We start from the raw sequence: 13,107 nt of genomic DNA on the forward strand, positions 1-13,107 counted from the left end.
TTCTGTAAAGCAAGGGCTACACCCAACTCAACTTTGTGTTTTTAGTGCCTGATATCTACTCAGTTCAGTACAATTCACGTAGACAAGTGGCAAATGTACTTATCAGTATTTTCTATTGCCATGGAAGTCATACTTACATAGTGTGCATTAATTTGATGAAAGAAAAAAGCTTACCATAATCTTATTATTTTCTTCTTTATCCAAATATTGGTCACTGAACATGTGACATGAGCCAAGCACTGCCAGCTTCCCACCTTGGTTCTGTTGGTGACAAAGCAGTGTCAGACGCTTAGGTCCCGAAACACAATGCATGTATCATTTATCACATTAGCAACTGTCTGATATACCAATAAATGCCAATTCAAATGAAGACTTAGCATTTGAAAAGTTTCAACTATGAAAACAATTACTCTTTACTGTTATTCATTTTTAGAGACATTTATTTTTCATTTATGTATATGAGTGCTTTACCTACATGAATACATGTGCACCATGTGCACGTAACACGCTGTGCACGTAACAGGCTGTGCAGGACAGAGAAGGGTATCAGATGCCCTGGAATTAGAATTACATGTAGTTGTGAGCCTCCAAGTAGGAATCAAAGTGAGGTCTCTGAAAAAGCAGCAAGTGTTCTTAATTACTGAACCATCTCACCGAAACCTAAGGTTACTATTTTTCAACAAATAAAAACAAAGTATCTTTGCCTTTCTGATAAATATGAAAAAAAATGATGATGATCAATGTTTATTAGATTTCAATGAGTTCTTTTTTTGTTTTTTGTTTGTTTGTTTTCGGTTTTTCAAGACAGGGTTTCTTTGTGTAGCTTTGGAGCCTGTCCTGGAACTACCTTTTGTACACCAGGCTGGCCTCGAACTCACATAGATCCACCTGCCTCTACCCCACCTGAGTGCTGGGATTAAATGTGTGTGCCACCACTGCCTGACTAATGAGTGAGTTCTTACACTACACTTCTACTAAAATTGTCTTTATCTTCAGCCAAGGCTGAAGAGATAGCTTGGTGGGTAAAGTACTTGTTGTGTGAGCATAGGGACTGAATGTTAATCCCCAGGACCCATATAAAACCAGTTGGGGTAGCACACATGTCCATACCATAACCACAGCACGCCTGCGTGGTTATGGGAGACAGAAAAAAACAAAATCCCTAGAATTTTGTGAGCCAGACACAAAACAAAAGACTTTGTCTCAAAGTCAAAGATGAAGACCATTTTCCAAGGTTGTCCTCTGACCTCCATTTATGTGCCATGGAATACATGTGTTCATGTTCATACACACAAATGAAGATGCATGCATACCTCCCGACTCACACATGCAAACCATACAAACATCTAAACACACACCAAAAAAAAAAAAAATTTAAAGGAAACAAAACAAAACCCTGCAACCAACAATCCAAAACAGAGACTCTATATACAATCTCTAGTCATAATTACAATTAGAAATAAATCCAATTGTTCAGTGGGAAAACAGACCAGCTTCTATATCTCATAAGAAGTAAACATTTTACAAGAAAAATATTACTATTTTGTTGTGTGTGGGGGGGTTTCTGTTCAAAACAGGGTACCACTATGTAGCCTTGGCTAGCCTGGAACTCGCTATGTAGACCAGGCTGACCTAGAACTCAACTCAGAGAGCTCTTAACTGCTCTGTCTCCCAATTAGAATTAAAGGCATGTGCCCATCACAATGTAATTTTATTACTTCAAAAACAAAATAATACTCCCCACCCACATACCTAAGAAAGTCAATACCTTTGAGTGATAGAAAGCCAGAATGGGTCTGTTAAGTGGGAAGCAGACGGAGCCTGTGGACAGAACAGCTACTGCAGGTTTCATGACACTCAACGTGGCACCAAATGGGTAGACAAAGGTGAGAGCCCTGTAAGAAAACAAACACACCCAAGTGATTATGGAATGGATTTTAGGAGCCATGAGATGGGTCAGTAGGTAAAAACACTTGCCACCAATCCTGAGTTCACACAGTAGGAAAGAATGACTGCATGCTGTTCTCCAACCTCCACACATGTGCTGCTGACATGTGTACACAAACCACACACACACACACACACACACAAAGTAAAAATATAATAAAACCAACCAAGTCCAGCCTCTGGCGGACATGGGGCACACATCTGTAATCTTCGCACTCAAAAGCCTGACACAAAGCCGGGCGGTGGTGGCGCACGCCTTTAATCCCAGCACTCGGGAGGCAGAGGCAGGCGGATCTCTGTGAGTTCGAGGCCAGCCTGGTCTACAAGAGCTAGTTCCAGGACAGGCTCTAGAAACTACAGGGAAACCCTGTCTCGAAACCCCCCCCCCCCCAAAAAAAAAAGCCTGACACAAGAAGACTGGGAGGCCATCTCATACTACACAGCAGGTTTCAGGCCAGCCTGGAACACAGAGCAAGACCTTGTCTCCAAAAAAAAGGGTAGATTCTCTCTGGGTCAAACTGCATAGGTCTGAATCCAAGATCTGACAACAAATTAGTCATGTGAAGTTGGGCAATGCATTCACCACTACTTAGATAAATTAGGATGTAGCTAATCTGATCCAGTCATTTAAAATAATAAGCTACTTAGTTACATAAACCATTATAAAGTGCTTAGTTAGATATATCATTATATGTGGGGGAAAAACCCCAAAACAAAACAAAACAAAACAAAAAAGCAACTAACCTGGAAATCTAAATTCCACACTCTTAAGACACAATGCCTCTCTTAAAGGGAGGAGCATGAATTTACAGTGTGGAATTTCTACTCTGCTTCCTTTTACCATGGGTTGGAGATTGGTTTATTTTCTTTGTTTTTAGTTAAGTGTGTATGTGTGTGGAGGTGTCCACACAGACCAGAACAGGGCTTCAGATTCCCTGAAGCTGGAGTTACGTGTAACTGGAAGCTGCCTGATATGGATGCTGAGAGCTAACTTCAGGTCCTGAAAAAGCAGTATGCACTTTTAACCACTGAACCATCTCTGCAGCTCCCAACTGGGATTTTGCTGCTGGTGGTTTTAGGGTTCTTCCGGTGAGAATTACTTTTATAACCAGAAAACTCTTCATTTTGAAAAACGCAACTCTTGGAAGTGAGAGCTCCTTCCCTACAGGGAGCTGCAAAAGCACACTCACTGGGCAGGGAGCTGCAGAAACACACTCACTGGGCAGGGAGCTGCAGAAGCACACTCACTGGGCAGGGAACTGCAGAAGCACACTCTCTGGACAGGAAATGAGAGCTCCTTCCCTGCAGGGAGCTGCAGAAACACACTCACTGGGCAGGGAGCTACAGAAGCACACTCACTGGGCAGGGAGCTACAGAAGCACAGTCTCTGGACAGGAAATGAGAGCTCCTTCCCTGCAGGGAGCTGCAGAAGCACACTCACTGAACAGGGAGCTACAGAAGCACACTCACTGGGCATTGTTTCCATTGCTCTCTTCATCAATGATTCCAGGCACAGCCTTTCCTGCTGCTCGGCTAATTTCCCTAAAAGGAAAACATTAAAATCTAATAAGCAAAGAAGTTGGGGAATTTCACACTGCCTTCATCAACAGTAAATATCAACTAGACAAAAACACTCTGTATTTTAGCAGTTTTTAAAAAGTAAATAAAAGCACACACCCACATACCCACATTCTTTTCTGACAAGTTACCATTAAAAAATTAGGCTTGGTCCAGGTATGGTGGTGTAGGCATTTATTCCCAGCAACAAGGAGGTAGAGGCAGATAGATCTCTGTGTGTCCAGACCAGCCTGGTCTACATAGGATGTCTCAAAAAACAAAGCAACAATAAACCGTGACTATTACAACAAAAAACTTAGGCTTGGGCTGGGGCTCAGCTGGAAGAGTGCTGGCCTAGCACATACCAGGCCCTGAGTTTAATTCCTAGGACCACATAAACATAGTCCGGTGGTACACTCGTGTAATCTCAACACTTAGGAGGGAAGAGCAGCACGATCAGGAGTTCAAAGCTAGCCTGGGCTATGTGAGACTGACTCAAAAAAAAATTAAAAAAAAAAGAAATCAACTAGACAAATATTTAGTTCAATTCCTTTTTTTGTGCTGTTAGGAAGAGAGGCTTAAAAAGAGGGAGACACAAAGTTGGGAAAGGTGGGAAGATGGTGTGAATCTGAGGAATTAAGGGGAGGAATAGGGAGTAATATGATTGAAATATATTGTATGAACTTCTCAAAGAATGAACATATAATAAGGAAGGAAGGAGGGAGGGAAGGAAGGAAGAAGGAAGAAGGTCTTCCCATGGAGCACTGGTTGGCATGGTTGGCACTCACTCTTTAGCCAAGACTGGCCTCAAAATTGAGCCAATCTTATTGTATTATACTCCCAAGTGTGAGGATTACAGGTGTGTTCAACCACACTGTCTCAGTCTCTCCATCTTCAGTCCTAAGGAAAGCATCTATACCCTAGATCCACACTCTACACTGTATAACTAGGGTCAGCAAAGCACTTGCAGACGGCAAGCTTGAGTGTAGAATGAGTCATTTCCAACATGGAAAAAAGCTCATGGGGCACCAGATACTGCCTTCTCATGTACTCTTTCCAATTCCAAAAGCCCCTCATCTGTTTTAGGATCCAGAGCAAGGAAAGCTGACACAGTCTCAGTCTCCATGAGGTGAAATCAGGGTCAGTTCAGGCTGGGCATGGGGCCTAGGATGGTTCAAACAGCAGACCTTGGAGCTACTACTCTTGAGGGAATGATGAGACCAAATCATATCATGCTACCTCTAGACGCTGTGGCAAACAGTTATGAATTAGGGAACTTTAAAACTTGTTGGAAGGTAGCTCTGGCAGCACACAGTTGTCATTCCAGCACTTGGGAGGGCGAGGCAGAAAATCACAAGTTTGAGACCAGACTGGGCTACATATGGAGACCTGGTCAAAAAAAAAATTTAAAAATAAAGTGGACGAAGGGGTAGGGGAGAGAAGATGACGACCTTGACAAACAAACACACAAACAACAGGAATGCAAAGCTGAGAGTAGAGGAGCTGCGCTCTTAACACTGTGGCTCCTTCAGTCACTCCATACGCAAAGCCTACTCTACTGCTGCACATTCCCGTGACCCAAAGCAATAAAGTTTCTTTACTGCTTAATCCTGCCTGGATGGGGTTTTCTTTTACTTGGAGTGGAGAGAGAATATCCTGACTAAAGGTAAATGTGAAGTTCCCAATGATGAAAAAATAGTTTTGGAGAATAAGAAATAAATAAAACAAAAAGGCCAAGAAAGGAGGGAGGTGTGGCAGAGAAGGATGGAAGCCACATGAAGGGCATTCTGCTTTCAGCGCCCTTACCTGTTCAACACTCCGTCTGAAACCAGAGCTTCCTTGGGATGGAAATACTTGTAATATACATTTCTAACCACAGCATCTTATGGGGCAAAAGAGGAAGGCACATTTTAGATTAGAAACAACCTTGACATAGAGACTCATCCAAATTTTGAAATAAAAAGAAACCTAGCACTCTGTTCAAATCCCTCCCACTTTAGTGTACTAGTTCAGTGTACTAGTGAGCTCAGGATGGTGACCATGTCACCTTGGGAGAGTCTTCCCCCAGTGCATCAGCAGGTCGAGAGGGTTATGATACAAACATTATATAGACAATCAGTACCTTTGTTTAAAATACTAACAACCATACCAATGACAGTTCAGTGAGTAAATGCACTTGCCACCAAGCCTAACAGCATGAGTTTGAACCTTGAAATCCACATGGCGGAAGGAGAGAACCAACTCCCCCACGTTGTCCTCTGACCCCCATATGTACATTGTGGCACACACAAATAAATAAAATGTAGTAAGATAATAATCACCATTATTAACCATGATTCCATATTCTTCTAGAAGAAAGTTGATGTTGGTATCAAATCTGGATTCTCCCCCTTCTCCCAGCATCACGAGGATATCCCCACCGCTGTCAAGGTACTTCTTCAGGACTTCAAACTATGTACGGGGAAAAGCAGACTATGGTCAAAAGACTTTTGTTTAAAACATGCATACCATGAATAAGGCCTTAACTAACTAAAAAAAACATTTCAAATTTATAAACTATTTAAATGTTCTTAGAATAGTATAAAATTTTCTCGCTGTATAAGATCATCTGTGTGTGTGGTGGTGCATGTTTTTAATCCCAGCAAAGGCAGAGGCAGGAGGATCTCTGTGAGTTAGAGGCCTGCTTGGTTCACACAGTGAATTCCTGGATGCCAGTAGAATGTACAGAAACCCAGTCTCAAAAAGAAAAAACAATGGGCTGGAGAGATGGCTAGAGAGATGGCTTAGAGGTTAAGAGCACGGGTTGCTGCTCTTCCAGAGGTTCTGAGTTCAATTCCCAGCAACCTCATGGTGGCTCACAACCATCTGTAATGAGATCTGATGTCCTCTTCTGGTGGGCAGGTACACATGCAGACAGAACACTGTATACATAATAAATAAGTAAATCTTAAAAAAAAAACAAAAACAAAAGCACACAAAAACCCATCTCCAAGTTTAACTTTGAACATCAAAGCTCTAAAATGCTCAAACAGGAACAGGGAATGTAGCTTAGGTGATAGAAGTGCTTCCCTAACAGATACTAGATCTTGGATAGAACAGTGGTGCACACCTGAAAGAGGACCCAACACTTAGGAGTAGCATCCACTGTATTATAAATGCCACCATTGTTGTTACGGGTTTCAATGCATTGATAAGCTGGGCATGGTGGTGCACACCTGTAATTCCAGTACTCAGAAAGGGGATGTAGGAGGATCACAGATTTGAGGCCAGCTTAGGCTACACAGGAGTTTTCCTATGTTCAAAGTAAATTTAAGGCAAAGACATGTTCCTGACCCTTGCCTGCCTTCCCTGTGGGTTAAGGACTCCATGGGTTACCACAGTTTATCACCACAAGGGGAAATGACTACTCCAGGCAACACGGTGGGTCTAGAAGGGAGACTCCAACCCACGAGTTCTGGTCCTTGCTTGCTCCTGGCCTCCTCTCTTGTATTCTGTGTAAATATTCCTTACCTCAGCTGCAGTAAATTTTTCCCTCGGTCCAGCTGTAATCCATAGTTTCACCCCAATTAACTTCTCAGATGTGATTTCATCTTTTAAGCTAGAAATAAGATTTTAAGAGCAAGTTAGATCCATAATTTAAACCAATTTTGAATTATTAGCTTCTTAACTATATGGCACCATAAAGGCTGAGACAGTTAGGGGCATAGAACAGCCTCTCTCCTGAAGTGAGAGACCCTCTAATGAGTGCTCTAGAGGCATCTGGCCTCAGTTGAGATCTCCCAATAAGCAAAGGAGTTCAAATTAACTCACACTAAAGTATAAAGAAGTCTTCCAAATATTAATTTAATCAATTCTTCTATTAGTATCTCTATATTTTAAGACAGGGTCTCATAGAGCCCAGGCTGGCCCCAAACTTACTATGTAGCCAAATCTAACCTCAAACTCTTACTCCATCTACCACTATGAGATTACAGGCATATGCCACCAAGCCTGGCTCTAACCTTAATCTATACAATGATACCCTCACTGAAAAAAAACAAAACAAAACAAAACAAAACAACACTTAAGGACTGGAACTGGAACTTAGTACTTGCTGAGCTTATGCAAGGTTTTGGTTCAATCTTCATGACAAGGGGGAAAAGGAAAAAAGACATTTAAAGAAGGCACGTTTAAAAACAGAGACATTCTCATTTAACTCTCGCTTTTCCTTCCCTAAACTAAAATTTTAAACCAACTTAAAATATGGAGAATAACTTCTCTGCCTTTGGCTGAGATCAAGTATAAAATATGGAGAAAACTTCTGACATCTTAAAATACTATATATGCATAATGATGAATCTTTGATTTTATGGGAGCAACTTAATAACATTCAGTTTGATCTTCAAAATATTAACTGAGAAATCTTTAAATTGAGCCCCTCCCACTTAAACAACGAAAGTTAAGAAATTACTATTCAGTTCTACCATAGCCCACCATTAGCACTTAGAAAGCAGTGCCCAGGGCTGGAGAGATGGCTCAGTGGTTAAGAGCATTGCCTGCTCTTCCAAAGGTCCTGAGTTCAATTCCCGGCAACCATATGGTGGCTCACAGCCATCTGTAATGAGGTCTGATGCCCTCTTCTGGTCTGCAGACATACACACAGAATATTGTATATATAATAATAAATAAATATTTAAAAAAAAAAAAAAAAGAAAGAAAGCAGTGCCCAAGATCATGGTCACCTCTGAATCTTCCAATTACTCCGAAGTCTTTTCTGCAAAGATTTGTAGCCAGTATTGGTGGTAAACACCTCCTTTTTGTATGCATTGAAAACAATGGTACTCCGCACCTCCTTCTCCATGGTTATCTGATGAAGACAAACCAGAGGAGCAGCATTTTAAAAGTGCCCTGTAACACTGGTGAAGGATACACAGCTGCACCTACCTGTAAAACCTCAAAGATTCTCAAAGGCTGAGAGGGAAATGCATAATCATAGCTGAAAAACCAGTGGCCAAAGACAATTCAGCCTGTGCCTGGCTTTCGCTTTCTGGCTGGTCTCTGGCTCTCTTACCAGCCTACTTTCATGACCTTGCCAACCACCACCCTCCCATTGTACACCAAGATCCTATTTCCAAAGGAATTCCTCACCGCTTACTACCGTCAAGTATAGCTTCGAGATTTTAGGCACAACTTAATTTTATGAAATAAGACCTTACCATAAATGCTCCTCCAAAACATATCACATATTTGACACTCTTTCTTGTCAATACATATAGACCAACTCTTTCAAATAACTACATAGTATTGTTTTAAGGATGTTGCACAAATATTTAACCAATCATAACTTTAGTGACATGTTATTCAATTTTGTTAGTAAAATACTAAAAACATTCCTAGATTCGTTTTTCAATTTTTATTTTTTTCGGACAGGGTCTCACTATGTAGCCCTGGCTGTCCTAGCAATCATTATGTAGACTCACCTGACTCTGCTTGAAAGCTCTGGAATTAAAGTCCTGCATCCCTATGCCTGGCTAGAGCCATTTTACTTTTATATGTATGTATGTGTATGTACATGTGCCTACAGGGGCCAGAAGGCAGATCCCCTAGAGACAGACTTACAAATGGTTATATGTCACCTGATGTGCTGGGAAAACCAGGGTCATCTAGAAGAGCAGTATATCCCAACTACTGAGCCATCTCTCTATCTCTCTCAAAACATTCTGAATGTGAAGTTTTGTGTATTTTGCTGCATTAGATTACTATCTGTTGAATGGTTAAATAATGTACAAACTGCCCTCCAAAACACTAATCGACTAATCGTTTGTACTTTCATTAACAAATTGTTTCCATTCAACACAATTTTCCAGTCTTTGTCATCTTTACCAACAAAATAGAAAAGTATCCCTATCCATGGCTTTGCTTTTCAAGGGTTGTTACTGGGTTAAATGTGTTTTGAAATTTGTTTGTTTATTTGTTTGTTTTTCAAGACAGAGTTTCTCTGAGAAACAGTCATGGCTCTCTTGTAACTCGCTTTGTAGACCAGGCTGGCCTCGAACTCACAGAGATCCACCTGCCTCTGCCTCCCAAGTGCTGGGATTAAAGGTGTGTGCCACCACCACCACCCTACTTTTTCTTTCTTTCTTTCTTTCTTTCTTTCTTTCTTTCTTTCTTTCTTTCTTTCTTTCTTTTTTGGTTTTGTGTGTATCCAAATATAAGAGTGATCTGAAATTTTAAATGGAAAGATCCAAAAATAAAGTTTTAAAATGTGAACCATTCTGGGTAGTATGATGAAATCTTAACACTATCCTACACTACCTTCCCCTGGACATGAGACATTTCTTTGTAGAACCTGTCAATGCTATATGCACTATCTAGCTATAGTCACTCTGTAATCTGTCAGTCAGATTGGTGGTTTTGGCATCACAGGGCTGTTATTCAATGAATCAAAATAATACCCGGTACCATGTATGTCACAATGCCTATGTCATTCTCCTTACCTCACGGCATCACACAGGCATTATTAGATATCATCACATAGGTATTATCTCAATCACAACGCTAAGTCTAGAATAAGCTATTTTGAGAGAAACCATATTCACCTAAGTTTTACTGCTTTTTTAAGATTTATTTATTTTTTACTATGTATACAGTGTTCTTGTCTGCCATGCATGACTGCACACCAGAAGAGGACACCAGATCTCATTACATATGGTTGTGAATCACCATGTGATTGCTAGGAATTCAGGACCTTTGAAAGAGCAGCCAGTGCTCTTAACATCTGAGCCATCTCTCCAGGTCAGTTTTACAGTTTTTTATTTATGAACGAGTGCTCTGTCTGCATGCCAGAGGAAGGCATCAGATCCCATTACAGAGGGCAGTGAACCACCAGGTGGTTGCTGGGAACTGAACCCAGGCCCTCTAGATAAGCAGCCAGTGCTTTTAACCAGACCATCTCTCCAGCCCCAGTAATACTAGTTCATATAAACATAAACAAATACAACACACACGCACGCACGGCTTATTACTGTTTGTGGCTTCAGGCATCCCCTGACAGTCTTAGAACAGCTCCTGAAGACAAGAGGAAACTGCTGCATTGGTCACTGCTCATTTTCTTGTCTGTATCCACTGCTCATTTTTCCATTGGGTTTTATGTCACCAAACAAACCTTTCAAAATTGTATTTGCCTTTAGCCTTGGCTTCTGGTAACCTTTTGGCTTAATTTTACAGGTCTCATGTTTTATAGATCCAAAAGTATTAACATTTCTCTTTTTGGCATCTGGACAGCATGAAGCATTTAAAAAAAAAACTTTTGCTGTGGTAAGATTTCTAGGTATATCCAATTATGTCTTCTTCTTGAACTTTCATGATTATCCTTTTTATTAAGATTTTATTAGTATATATTAATTCAACAATTTCATTCGTGCACTTAATACATTTTTTATCATACTTCCCAATTTGTTATCTTGGCCCCCCACTAATTCCCTTCTCTTCCCTAAACCGTCCTCCCTCAACTGTCATGTCTTCTTTTCTCTTTAAAGAAATGAGTTTAGTTAGGATTGCTTGTGGAGCTGTGAGACACGGACGGCAACACTGTGCCACCGAGGAAAATGTCTCTCCCCACCCACAGAGCTTCAGGGAGGGACAAGGCCTCCTGAGCCCTCCCGTCTCCATGAGGTAACACTGACAGGCCCCATTTGAGATAGGTCTTGTGCAGGCAAATATGACCTAATTTTTTAACACTGAAATCTGGGTCCTCTGTGGACTGAAGAGATGACTCAGTAGTTAAAGGCACTGGCCACCAAGCCTGAAAAACCCATAGAACGACTCCTGCAAGTTGTCTTTTGACTTCCACAAGTACTCGGTGGCATGTTCACCACACATATACAACAAATAAATGTAAATTAAAAGTTAAAATCACTCTAGGTCCATTTGAAACTTATCTTGATGCTCAAAATGAACATCATTATTTCTTCCTAAATTACCAGAAGACTGCCCAATACCAATCCATGTTTTCAGAGCTGATAACAGATCCCTTCAATACATTTTTTTTTCTTTTGAGACAGCATCTCATAGCCCAGGTTAGCCTCTAATGTACTAGGTAGGGGAGGATGACCTTGTACTTTAATGTCTTAGATTCCTGGGTGCTGGGGTTACAAGCACACTGCCACCATGCCACAGCCTTTCCAATGGCATTTATTTTTCTGTGCTGAGATCAGACACCCAGGGTCTCATGCAGGCACTCTGTGCTAACTAAGCTACATCCTAACTCCTTCAATGAAATAAAAAACATTTTTGCCATGTTGATTTCGCCACATAACAATGCTATATTTTTATGTTCCATGGACAATTTTAATGGCCACAACGAACTCATGCATCGCAGTACTGGAATTATATTTTTCTGCTTTTGGGACCTTTTCTACCCCTCCCCCCTTTTTTCTCTAAAGGGCAGATTTCCGGGAAAAGCAAATAACCTTCTTTGGGTATTGAATGGTTCTTAAAGGAAGAATACACTTCGAGTTTACAGTTTATTGTAGTTTAGCCTCCAGTGGGAGCAGTAGTTGTGGGGTCCTGATGTTTGGGTAGAGTAAGGGCCAACCTTATTCTCTTATTTTCTCTCCAATATCCTTACTAGGCAAATCATATTTTGTCAAGAGTGACGAAAAAACAGGGGTGGTAGCAAGAATAGCCGAGTCTAAGACCTGATGGCTCCTTGTCCAGGGTTGTTTCATTGGGCAGGACGACGACGAATCCGCGCAGCCTGAGGAGCTAGAGATTCCAGATCACTTCCAGGACCCTTTTCCAGCCCATTTACGCGCCCTCAGTTTACCTCCGCCGACCTAGGGTTTCCCACAAGGCAGGCCTAGGGGTCTCCGGAGCAGCACGACGAAGCCGTCACCACCCCTGAGGCACCCAGCGCCCAGCCGGCCCGTGAGACCCGCCCTCTCCTTACCTAAGGCCAGAGGCCGCCAGGTATCCAAGGCCGCGCGCCGAGAAGGCGTGGCTCTGGGCCCCGAGCGACTTCCGCCGCGGAGTGATGACGACAGAGCGCAGAATGGTAGTGCCAGCGAGCCGCGAACGCTGGGGCTAATGGGCAGGGACGGGGTTGATGCCGGCCTAGACAGTTCCTGCGGGTGGAGGGAACAGCCAGGCTTGAGGACTGACGTTTTAATAAGCCCATGTCGTTCATTTCCTTATAGCTGCCGTTAAAGACCGATGTCTTAACGGTCCCCAGGCTCCCTGAGGGCGGAGGCTGTGGGCAAGCAACGGCCCGGCCGGGCTGCAGGACGCAGGCGCAGGGCGTCTTGACCGAAACACCTGCCGGTCTGCGGCACCTGGGACGTTTGGGAGGCCAGGTGTCCTGAAATGCCAAATTACCAACTTTTAGAAATAGAAACTGCTGCAGGGAGTTGTGAGGAGTCGGAGATGTGGAGTTTGGGGAAGCATTTGGGGCAGAGGGGATTGCTTGTGCAAACGATTACCATGGAAATGAGAAAGGCCTGCACCCACAAACAGGCCCCCTCGTCTTCAGGAGGGCACTCTGCCTTCATCGAGAGGGCTGTGGGTTTGTGTACAAAGCGGCTGCAGCCTCAAGGCTTGAGCAGGCCAGTGATGGAATCCCAGCGG

At 42.4% G+C, this 13,107-nt stretch overlaps 1 protein-coding gene across 3 annotated transcripts in view; it reads right to left on the reverse strand.

Annotated features, from left to right (window-relative positions):
• Positions 1-12,502, reverse strand: part of Ift52 (intraflagellar transport 52) — a 29,798-nt gene extending 17,296 nt beyond the window's left edge. The window contains exons 1-8 of one of the 3 annotated variants that reach the window (XM_038331679.2): positions 12,434-12,502; positions 8,226-8,350; positions 7,015-7,102; positions 5,826-5,955; positions 5,311-5,386; positions 3,418-3,489; positions 1,769-1,895; positions 175-261 (exon numbers count right to left, since the gene is read on the reverse strand). In XM_038331679.2, the coding sequence (XP_038187607.1) occupies positions 175-261; positions 1,769-1,895; positions 3,418-3,489; positions 5,311-5,386; positions 5,826-5,955; positions 7,015-7,102; positions 8,226-8,344 (699 nt within the window). In that variant the 5' untranslated portion in view covers positions 8,345-8,350; positions 12,434-12,502. The other 2 variants (XM_038331680.2, XM_038331678.2) reach the window with 2 other exon arrangements.
• Positions 12,503-13,107: the final 605 nt, after the last annotated feature.

This window comes from Arvicola amphibius, chromosome 5 (assembly GCF_903992535.2).
Source record: "Arvicola amphibius chromosome 5, mArvAmp1.2, whole genome shotgun sequence".
NCBI lineage: Eukaryota > Metazoa > Chordata > Mammalia > Rodentia > Cricetidae > Arvicola > Arvicola amphibius.